Consider the following 12,202-nt stretch of genomic DNA (forward strand, 5'->3'; position numbering starts at 1 on the left):
ATGCTACTCAAGTCACAGGGGGGTGCCTTTTATGAGGCCACTCACAGTAAGAAGAAACAGAGCAAGATAGAGATGTAGAGAATTTAAAGAAAACAAATAAGGCACACACACACACAAAAGAGAGGTAAGGGGGAAGGAAAAATCACTGGGTCAAGAATCATAAAATCGCATCACCTTTTAAAACGTTGCTAGTAAGTACGATCAGTCTTCCCTATTTGGGGAGGTTGCCTTTAGAGAGATGGAAAATCAATTACGAATTAATAAATGTCCTTCTGTTTTCATAAGCTCTACTGAAACTAAAGAAAGACTAATTAAAAATCTGACGGCCTCCCCATAATGACACCTTTTACGCATATGCAAGATGGTCTTTTTTTTTTTTCATCAGGAATGGTGTCAAAAGTGCTCTAATATACTACTACAAGGAGCTTAAGAATTTAAGATGTTCAAGGAAACCTTTCCACCTGGTACATCAGCGCCTTCCTGAAGGAGGCCTGTGTGGTCGGGAAAAGAGGCCTAACCCAAGACCCTTCTGTTTTTTCCTACGAGAAGGCCCGGGCACGCCTGCCACTGCTTCTCCTGGGGATGGAGGTGAAACTGGTCCGCAGACTTCTACTCTCTAGCTCTCTCTCCCTCTCTTAATTCCTCCTCCATATTTCAGGGGCATTTTGCAAATTGCCACCTGTTCCTGTTGCTTACCCTTTTAATGCCCTCACCGGGACAAAGTGAACTCATCCTGTAGCAACATTGTCAAGGCAGGGCAGCCCACCGGCCAGACCAGGGCATTCGGGACTTTTTGGAGGTAGTTACAAAGCCTTTGTCACGGCACTATGCTCCCTGGGTGTAGAATTCGTCCCTTCACCCCTGTCCTACCACACGGCAGGGCTAGGAGGATTTTACAGCATCAGGTCCTTCTCTGACTGTCCTCAGCCCGGATCCCGAGGCTCTGTCTTGCCAGGTGAGCGGTACCTGGGCGTGGGGCCGCCGCCACAACTGGCACTCAGCCACGCCGGAGGCTCTAGCCTTTGGCACTCCCGGGCAAATAAACAGTGCCACCTGGTAGGGAGTCAAAAGTGGTGCTTTAAAATGCAAATACAAACCCCTCCTACATTTGTTGTCAAATCACTTCTCCATGATTCCTAGGCAGGCGGTGGATTCTGCGTCTGGGAGAAGGGCCGGGGGAACGCTGCCTGCCTGGGCAAAAATAACCCCCAAAGCCACGAGCCAAGTGCTCGGCCGGAGCCCCTGCAGCCTGTGGATACCCTGCGGGCGGCTGGCGGTCCCTGGGGAGCCCCGCTGGGCCGGCTCCGCTCCGCCTCCGCGCGCCGGGCGGCTGGGGCAAGCCGGCGCCGACTTTGGGAGTTCCTGTCTCCCTTGTATGGAGGGCTGCTCCGGCCCGTCTCCGCCCGACTGCTCTGACGCCCAGCCCTCCCGCTGCCCACCCCCAGCCGCCTCCCTCCGACTTGCCCAGAGAAGCCAGACGGAGCCTTTCTCTCTCTCTCTCTGCCACAAGTCTCTCCGCCTGCCATTCCCCCATTCCTGCAGCCACCCCACCCCTCCCCAGTGCCGTCACCCCTTCTCCGCCCCCGCCTCCGCCCCCGCCTTCTCCACGGCAATCGCGGGAATAAATCAAGGAGGAAATCGAGAGGGAGCGGGAGCGAGAGCGCGAGCGCCGGCGGGCTTGCCCAGGTCTGTTTCCAAAGTCGCCCTTGATGGCGGCGGCGGCGGCGGCGAGGCAGCCGCGGCGCAGAGCAGCCGACGCGCGCTAGTGGGTCCGCCCGCCGCCGCCCCTTCCCCCGCGCCGGGCTTCGCCCCTGCAGCCCCCGGCGCGACCCCGCGTCCGGGTCCCGGCCCTGGGCGCGCCGGCCCTCAGACGCCCGCGGTTTGGGCTGACCGTGCTCCTTCTCCTCCCGTGGTTTCCAGCACCGGTCCTTCTCCAGGCTGGGAAGGGAGGCGAGATTGATCTTCGATAGCGAAGATGGCTGCTGGCTGCCTGCTGGCCTTGACTCTGACACTTTTCCAATCTTTGCTGATCGGCCCCTCATCTGAGGAGCCGTTTCCTTCGGCCGTCACGTAAGTGCCCGGGCAGGGCGGGGAGTGCGGGCCGAGGGGTGCAGCGGAAGCCCGGCGTGGGCTCCATTCCCGAGTTGAGGGGCTTCTCTGCCCGTGGGGGTGGGCAGTGAGCCGGACTTGGTTCTGGAGAGGCCGAGCGGGAGGTGCGCGCTGCTCGCCGCCGGAATGCGCACCGAGCCCGCGTCTTGGGAGCCTCGGCGGGGCCGGGCTGTCCTGGGGAACGTCCGCCAACGACTCGCGGCGCCTCAGCCCATCTCTAAAAGGATTCCTTGGACTTAAAAGAGTTTAGGTGTACTGTGGGAAAAGTTTCCAGCCAGATACCCGCTCTCATCAAACCCAGTCCTATAAAAAGTTGTGTTTGGGTTGGGTATTTTGCACATAGGTAATTGCAGGCTGGCCAGGGTAGCGTGGACTTTTCCCGCACTTTCCCCGCACTTGGCCTCTGGGATGCTCACTAATTGCTGTGGTATCCAAACTCGTTTGGATCCCAAATTACTGGGCGCGCTCGACAGCCTTCCTGATGAGAGGAGTGCTCGCTTCACGCGGTAGAGGTGCTGTCCACCCCAGGGACTCGCAGGTACCGGGACCGTGCCACCCAACCTCCCTCACCCTCTATTTGAAACATTTAAGTGCCGTAGGACAAGCGGTTCCTGTTCTTAGAATGAATAGAACCTATTCTTTGGGGGAGGGACTGAGTGTTTCCAGTCTCCTGCAATTTTCTCTTATTTATACCATTTCTAAAATAGCTTAAAAAAACCTCGCTGCTGTTCTGGAAATAGAGTGTTTGAAGGTAGCTGTATAGTTACAGGGCAGGAAGGGAATGAAAAATAATAATTCTCTTTTAGGCTGGAAAAAAGACAAAGTCAGTGGCACATATAAATATACACATATTTTTAAATGCGCGGAATAGCCTATCAGGCATTCTGGGAAAGAATTTTTTTTTTTGGTTCTTGAAGCTACTTTAAAGCCTCTAAGAGTAGGTAATCGGAAGTGGATGAGTCACTTTAATGAATTTTACATAACAAAAACAAAGCCCAAGGTAGCCTTCCCGGTATTTTTGCTATTGGGAATTATTTGCTGTCCTTTGTTGGCCAAGTGCTGAATACTGGAGTTTGTGGTGGATACTAACCGTGAATCTTTACCAGTTGAAATCCTGCAGCTATTATTTAAGGTTCAGCTTAAAGTATTTATTACATTAGGTGTCAGTGCAAGAATCTGAAGGATGCACGTTCTAACCCGGCTAAGGGGAATGTCTAATATTTTTGTCATTGATTTAGAGTCATGTACATTTTAGATAATCTTCCATAAAAATGAGTGCAGATCCTTTTTGTTATGAAGCACGAGGCTAAATGCCATCTGTAGATCTTCCTGTAATTGGCAGGATGTTCCAAGCGGATATTTTGAAACATGAAAAGAGTAAGAATTACACCGAAGATGCTTCAAAATTATTCACTCTTATTAAGAAATTACACTTCTATATATTTATTTCTTTAGTCTCTTTGTAGCTTGGCCTGTAAAGCTAGAACTCAAGTGAGTCGCTTGCATTTTGTGTCAAAGAAGTGGCGCTTTAAAGCAGTCAGTGTGTTCAGTTTACACATTTTTAAAGTGTTATTTTTAACTGACAATTTACCAATATTTCTCTCATTTGGAGGGAATGCTTCATCACACCATTGGGGAAAACTATGACTTTTTAAGGTACTACAAAATACAACCTTTTATTCCTGAACAGACCATGCTAAAATATTAATAAAAGAATCCTTGTTGTAAGAAGGACATCTGCAATAAATGTTTTCCTAAAATTAAAATAGCTCAATTTTCATGGTCAGAAATTCACTAAAGACAAGAAAGAAAATAAATAGTGGGCAAAAATAGGACTTAGGAAGCCACAGTTTCTTTTCTTTGAAAAGATTTGAAATTTATTTTTTAACAATGAAAATTTAAGATATTTTCAAATAATATGAAACACTAATTATTTTGTAAAAAAGAGCTTAATAAAAGATTTTGTAGAGCTAAGTCAGTCTCTTTTAGGAAATATTGGCAATGTTTTTGTAAGGCTTATGCATCTTTATTTTTTTGAAAAGTTAGTAACCTGAGGAAAGGAGAAATGAGAGTTGACATTTGTACTTCATGTTGTATTTCTGAGTAAACTTTATGAAATTAAAAAAAATACAGCACTAATTTTATTAAGATGTGCTGTTTACTTTTCTTGCAAGAAAAGAGTTGATGCAGAGAATTTATCAGGATAAATCTCAAATCTTTGGGAAAAATTCCAAATTCATTAAAAACTCAGTACAAAGATTATAGTGTCACTAAAGGCAAATTATTGTGCTTCTATATATACATTTCTCTGGAAATCATTAGTAAATTCTTTTGGTTTTTTGATCATTTTATTTTTTCCAGAAAAAGTAATATAAGAAGTTTTTATCATCAGAAGAGGAAGAATATGCCATCAACACAGTATAAAATTCATTATGCACTCATGGGAGTGGGACCTGAATTAGAATTAGTAATACGAAGGTTTTTGTTTTTTAGAATGTTTACAATAATATTAAGGGGTTAAGTATTATTGTAATAAAACATAAATACCATTCTAAATATTTTCTTTAATTTTCTCTGGTTTAACATACATTCTCATGTAGCATATTCTGAATTAAAATAGTAGTTAAACTGTTCTAAGAGATAACACTAAAAAAACTGGGTTTTTTTTTTCGAAGGAAGGAATTTTGATACAATTCTTTTGCTAGGTTAGGTTTTTCTTTTGGCAGTGATTGTTTCAATAAGGTGTGAAACGTAAATATGCCATCTGGTAGCAGCCACCTAGTGCATATTGGTTTGTATATGAGTGGAAAGTACATCATTTTCATGTTATAGTATGCACATGTTATATTGATAGTTTAAAATGTAGTTTTCTAAAGGGAATTCTCCCTTGCTTTAGAAATAATTTTTTGGCACATATGTGAAAACACTTCTATTTTAAATCTCAGGATAATAAGTATGGTAGCCAGTATTGTAATGTTAATTTAAATCGGTCGCTCCTAATTTTAGAATCTATTTACAAATCCAGTTTTTAAAAAAAGCACATAGTTATAACTACTATTCATGTTAAACTTTTATCTCAGTCATATCAAAATGCCAATCAGTCCAGAATAATTGGCTGTGAGCCCTTTGGTATATGGGAATTTTAATATGTTTAAACTATATAATGGGATAAATATATTAGTAAGAATTACTGGTATCTGTAGGAAATAAGCATAAAATCTCATAAAAGAATAGTACTTTGGGGTTTGACTGCTTAGGATATAAATATTTTTCTATTATTAGACAAATTTACATGTAAAGTCTACAGAAAATAAATTCTGTGTCATAACTTTGGAATGGATATCTTTTTCATATGTTAGAAGTGATATAATTATTCTCATTCACATACAACATAGAGAAGGAAATGTGCCTTATGATAAAATATGAGATACAGTATTAAATGTGAAATAATACCTAAAAACAATGAACATTAATAAATCCTTTTCTCAGATCTTTGATTAGTTTTCATCAGCTTAACCAGATGACAACATTTATTGTTCCACAGGTGTACATTTAAAATATGCAACAGTAGATATATTCTTCCAGACAAGTAATAACATGATATTAAATTTAGTAATGTTTATACATGGTTATATGGGTAGCTGTTTGGATAGGCATTTGAATGAGCATTAGGCAGACTGAAATGGATACAGTCTAAAAAAACATTTTTGGGAAGGTACAAGAATCTAAGCTTATTATGGTTTATAAAAGGAAATAAAATGTGCCTTTTTTATTTTCCTATGGCTTTCACCAATTTAATTTTAATTTAATAAATACATATAAAATCAGATTCTATCGCAAGTTGTTCATTTTGAAAATAGGTAAAAACTTTACCACTCTCTTTCTTCAAAGAGACCTTGCTTTGTAGACGCCTTTCCAATACTTCTCCAACATTGATAAAAATAACATAAAATCCTCTTCCTTCTAGGGTTTACACATGGTGATGTTTTGCAGAAACATAAATAACACGTGGAAATTATGTATTCAAATTGACTGATTACATTTAGAAGTATATAGTCATAAGAAATGACAATGCATTTAGGAATTTAAAAAATAATACCAAAACACATGCCCATCACAAACTGTATTATTTAAATTAATGTGTTCTCTGGAGTATTTCTATATTCAACACATGCACAGAAATTTCTGTTCTTCTTATTTTTCAATACAGATGCAAATATTCAAGAAAGTAATCTGTTCTTCTGAATTCACATCTTGTACCTAATATGTGTCGTCAGACTACTTATAACCTAGAAAGTAGGGATTTAAATGGTTAAAGTGAAATATTTTAGGCATATTGTCCAGTTTGTTGATTTCTTTCAGTGTCTTCCATGTGTGGACATAATCAACTCTGATATGAGCATACTTAGATAGAAGTTTGGAAAAAAAAATCAGAATTTGTTTCAGTATTTCTGAAGAGTAACATTTTATTGTTATTAAAGTGACAGCCTTCCATCATTTGTAATAAAAGAGATGTCTATCCAAGTACTTCAAAAAGCATGTAAGCTGCTTACCATGGGGAATGACCTCTGTTCTGTTACATTTATTACACACTTACCTAAGGCATATGGTATGTATCAGGCACTGTGTCACACTGTGTGAGCGAGTCTTTCTTTTCCTGGACTATTTATGCATAGTACCACAACTGTTCCCTAAGCTTTCATATGGTTGCTTTCCAATAAACTTGGAACTGCACCGAGATAGTCAACCATGTAGCTTACACATGGTTCATGTTTTCTTCTGTGTGCACAAAACCTGGAAATTATTGTGTCATATTGTTTACAGAGTTTAAGGAAAAATAGTGATTGACTTCAGTGTTAATTGAGATGAAATTGGTAGCACTTTGTGAAAAATATTGTACTTACCACCTTTTCCTTGAGGGTCCAAAATATGTTAACATTGCATCATTATATAATTTGTCTAGTTTATCTTACTGTAGTATTCTATTTAATAAATAATATTTTATGTGTCTATGTCTTTCTCTATGTATATATATGTGTACACACACGTATTTATTTTTAAACTTCTTCAGGTGTTTTGCTAGGGTAGAAGAGCCTGAGTAAGGTAAGGTTGTTAACAAAGGTGCATGCTGAAAGCTCTCTGCCAATCCACAACTGTTTATGGGGAGTAAATCTCATTCAGAATATTTTTATAACACCAGCATTTAAGAATAATTTTTTTAAGAGAATCAGATGAGCTATTGAAACTGTTCAGGTCCTGTTGGACAAGTTATTAACATAATTGATGAGTAACAACAGAAACGTGGTTCTAAAGATAGGCTTGCAGTCTGTTAAGCAAAACAAATATGAGGAAGGGACTATTGTACTTGAAGTGTTGGGCTCTTATTAAAAGGTCTTTGCATACTAAGCAGTTTTATTTCTGCCATTTAATTATGGGATACTTTGAAATTTTTAAGAATTAAACATTTGACGCACCGTGTTTTAGGATTCAGGGATAGAACTTGCACAGGTTTTAAAATTTTGTTTGTAAAACCTGAACTTTTAGGTTTTTCTTATAGGCTTTATCTTATTTGTGGTAGTTCAATTCCACTGCTCCTTTAAAATTTGCCATTTATATAGATTCTAACAAGATTATAAACAAGGAAAAGATTGACATTGTGGCCTCAACAAACTGGCACACTTTTATAGTTAATTTCAATAATACAGAATCAGGCTGTTATATATGAAGCAATATTTAAAGTTCTCTTTGAATATGAATGTGGGATATTTCTGGCTAAATGTTATTTTAACATTTGCTTCTGCTGGTTTTTTCTTTTTTTTTAACCATATGCTTCTGCTGGATTAAAAAAATTCAGATACATTTTAAATTCTATATCATAAATGGAAGAACAACTTAAACTAGAAATGATGGCAGTGGAAAATAATGTTGTTGCCCATTTAAAATGATTCAGATTTGGGGATAATCCTACTGTTTATCTGAAGTTCTTGAGTAATTAAAAATTTATTACAGTAGTCTCCTGGCAAATTTTGAAAAATAATTCCTGAATTCTTTTATTCAAATAATTAATTACTAATTCTTCTCTTTCTCTTTCTTACACACACACACACACACACACACACACAGACACACACACACAGACACAGACACAATTACTATTCGTCATAGTTTATTATTATTTGTACATAACATCAAGTCAAATGGAGAAAAAGTTTTGGTTTGTTTTCCATCAGGTTACCTGTGACCAGACCTCAATTTTGGGTCCTGTGCACTTGAATCTTCACTCACTGTGTCGGGGATCTCTTACTACTAGATTTTTCTCTCTATAGGGAAATTGTTGAGGGATTTTGATGCATAGATAAATCTGTAATACATTATCAACACTTTCACCAAAATTGTTAAACGGCCTAGACTGTTGTTCCTTTGACATTTGCCCACATACTGTGGGGATAATTGGGGAAAGAGTGAAGCGAGCTGTTGAGGTTGTCCTCTGTCAGGCTATGTAAAGGGATGGTTAGACATTAATGATGTTTCATTTTGAGAATCAGAGGAGGAATGGCTCAGTAAAATAAATGAGCTTATGCACACTGGGAAAATCTGTTTTAAAAAAATAATCAAGAGGTGGTGTGGTGGTGGGACTTCCCTGGTGGCGCAGTGGTTAAGAATCCACCTGGCAGTTCAGGGGACACGGGTTCGAGCCCTGGTCGGGGAAGATCCCACATGCTGCGGAGCAACTAAGCCCGTGCACCACAGCTACTGAGCCTGCGCTCTAGAGCCCAAGTGCCACAGCTACTGAAGCCCGCATGCCTAGAGCTCGTGCTCTGCAACAAGAGAAGCCACCACAATGACGAGCCTGCACACCGCAACAAAGACCCAACGTAGCCAAAAATAAACAAATAAATAAATTTATTAAAAAAAAAAAAGAGGCGTTATGGTGGAGATGCTGTGAGGAATGATGCGTGTGTAAGTGGAGCAGAGGAGCCCTCAGATTAGCGAGGTGCAAAGTTACATTAAAGATGCTAAAGGTTGGCAGTTAGTTATTTTATTTTGTTTTGCTTTACTTTATTTTCTTCTTTTTTCCCATTTTCCATGTGAGCTCGATTATCCTGGAAATACTGTTTACTGCACATTGTTTTTAGAGACCTAAATATTCATATGTGGAAATTCACCTTAGAAACCAAAGACAGTAAAATGGTCTAGAGCTCAAAAAATAGAAACAATTAAGTGTTCTTATTTTTTATATAACTCTGGGAAAATGGTTCATTGGATAAGAAATATTAGTACCTGGTAAAATGGTTCATTAGATAAGAAATATTAGTATAACACTTTATTAAAACCTTAAATGCTAATAATAAAGAAAGAAATTCCATTAGTAAATTCCATCCCTTAGATTATAAGAAATGAAATAGCTTGCAGGTTCTAGGCTTCTAGGTAGTACACTGAAGACTATTTAGACCTCTAAGTACATAGTACCTCTTACTTTTTAAAAATAGTTTCGATTTATGCTCTTTTAATGTCTCCTGTTTCAAAGATTTTTAGCATCAAATGTAATTTAATTCAGTGATTAATGCAATTATTATTATTCAGAGCAAATTATGTAGTGCACTGAACTACATGCTGAGAATCCAATTGAGGAAGAGAGTCCCCAAGGAAGACATTCCCAACTCCAGGCTGATTGTGAAGCAGTGGAATCTGACAAAGCGTGATCAAGAAAAAGCACATAACGTGGTGAAGAAATACGCCCGGGCTGTTTCATGTCAGGCATAGGACTCCTGGGTGGGAAGAGATGTTGATGGGACTGAATCGTGAGTCTGAGTCTAGGTGATACAATTTTTGCATCAGAATTCTCTTCCTACGTGACCCAAAGGGGAGTCGGGCATTGTTCACAACACATGGACATTTGTGGTAGCCCAGCTCTGGGTACTCAAATTTGGCTTTCATCCTAAGACTTTTATTTAATTAAAAATAAAATTAATAGGTTTTGAATCATAGTATGTAGAAAATGGATTAAAGAGAAAATATTCTAAGCAGGGACAATGGGAGCAGTTAGTAGACTCTTGCAGCATCCCAGAGTGAGAGATGCCCATTGTCTAAAGAGAATAGTGGCAGTGGGAAAGCAAAGCAGGGATGAAACATATTGTAGAGGTAAATATTCAGGTGCTATTGGTTATGGGATTGGGGGAATCAGGAAGAGAGAAGTGTTGGAGATGGCTCCAGGCTCTTTAACAGGTAGATCATGTTATACTGAACTTCCTAGACTAGACACAGAGGAGTAATAGCAAGTTGGTGGTGGGGTGAAAGTAACGTGCTCGGTGTTGGACATTTTGAGTTTGTGGTGTCTCTATAGATGACTATTGGGCCATTGGAAATATGTATCTGAAGCAGATTTGGAGGCGAATTGAGTAACTTTGAAGCCAGAAAATGGGTCCATTCATTCATTTAGCGAATATCTATTTGGTATCTATTATGATAGGCACTGTGAGTTTCAAAAGAAGAGTCTGGATCCTTCATATTGCAGAAAGATTGGATAAGATGAGCCCTTTAAGGACATCACCAGGTCGTTGCTGATGTGACAGCAGTTTCAGTAGAATGTTTTGGATGCAAGCATGGTTTCCTTGCCTTGAAGAGTTGGTAGCAGGTGAGAATATGAAGGCAGCAAGTGCAGATTGTTCTTTAAAGGAACTTGACAATGTGAGGAAAGGGAGAGAGTAGCAAGTTCAGAGGAAGATAGTGTAAGGGATTTGGCGTTCTTTTGTTTTGCTTAGAGAATAGGAGTTATAATAGGCCATTTGGGATCGCAGGTAGTAGAAAACCATAGGACTGTCTTGAACCAAAAAGTGAAATATTTTTCAGTGATAGTTGGAGCTGGATGGTCGGTCATGGGAGTCAAGGTGAAGGATGTGCCAACACTTACAGAAAGGGGTGGAGCTTTTATTAGGATCGTCTCTTGCTCTAGCCTCTGGTTTTCTTTGTTTGACTCCTTATTCTTCTCTGTCCTCGCAAACGGACTTTATCTGCTTCCTGACCCTCATGTTGTTGAATGCCTGTGAGGGTTTACATTTTCCCTGTTGAAGCTTTCAAACAGTTTGAGACCAGAATCCTAGTCTAAAACACAGCCTCCTAAAGAAAGATATGTTGGTAATTTGAATATGGACCAGATGATCATCTGTAGCTCATTCATTTGAGACCGGGAGTTGGGATTTGGAAAAAGGATTTTGGTTGCCTAAGCTTGGGTCACTTCTCATAGCCTGGTCCAATCTCATTAAGAGGTATTGCACTGCAACAGGCCAGTTGCTAGTACCATGGATAGAGGAAGAAGCAATTCTTAGAAAAAGGTTCCTGGGGGGCAGGGGAGGTTGTAGAGGCAACTAAATAACTGTTAACAGAGGGGAGATTTGAGCATATCAGAGAGAGAAGCCCAAATGGCAGAGAGATGAAAGGGATGAAAGAGGCCATGATTGATGGGTGAACCGAGGCAGCTGAGGAAGGGATCAAGACGAAAAACAGTGTCTTACAAAGTAACTTTTGAAATATGAAACAGCCTTGAGCATTAAAGCAGATGGTTGGAATATAGGATAGATACACTTTTAATTTACTGGGAGATGTTTTTGGAGGAATGTTCCAAGTTATATATTCCATGCTCAAGAAGGAATGGCATGATTCAGAAATGTAATAAATGCACATTAGTAATGTTCACATTTTGAGAGGTACAGACCAGAGTTTTTCTTTATTTGGTAGGAAGTAACAAGGCTCTAGTACATCACTGTATTACCTTTGGACACAGCAACGTTTGGTTCTCTTTTGTCTTTATTTCTCTTTTCTTTCCTTTTTTTAAATAGAGATTGTCATCTTGAAGACCCATGTAGTTTTGCAAAATGTCATTAGATTTAATAAGTGTATGTGCTGATGATAGAAAGATGTTACAGGAGTATCAAGCAAAAGAAAACAAAAAAAGAACAAATAGTTCTTGATTTTGGCAATTTAGCCTGAATCACTTATTAATTTTTTGGCAGATAGGGGTGACTTGTGGCCCTACTTTGTCCGTGCTTCTCCCCGCCGCCCCCCACCTGCCCAAACCCCATGTCCGTTCTTTAGC

The 12,202-nt window shown here is 39.9% G+C and overlaps 1 protein-coding gene across 4 annotated transcripts in view; it reads left to right on the top strand.

The window, feature by feature from the left end:
* Positions 1–1,567: 1,567 nt before the first annotated feature.
* The window catches only part of CACNA2D1 (calcium voltage-gated channel auxiliary subunit alpha2delta 1), a 512,068-nt gene continuing 501,433 nt past the window's right edge, over positions 1,568–12,202 (top strand). For 3 of the 4 annotated variants that reach the window (XM_082661685.1, XM_082661687.1, XM_082661688.1), the window contains exons 1-2: positions 1,568–1,686; positions 1,921–2,070. In XM_082661685.1, the coding sequence (XP_082517811.1) occupies positions 1,976–2,070 (95 nt within the window). In that variant the 5' untranslated portion in view covers positions 1,568–1,686; positions 1,921–1,975. Of the gene's footprint in view, positions 1,687–1,829; positions 2,071–12,202 lie in introns of those variants that run through there. The other variant, XM_082661686.1, reaches the window with a different exon arrangement.

The sequence above is a fragment of the Grampus griseus genome, assembly GCF_964374135.1.
Source record: "Grampus griseus genome assembly, chromosome: 9".
In the NCBI taxonomy this organism is placed as follows: Eukaryota; Metazoa; Chordata; class Mammalia; order Artiodactyla; family Delphinidae; genus Grampus; species Grampus griseus.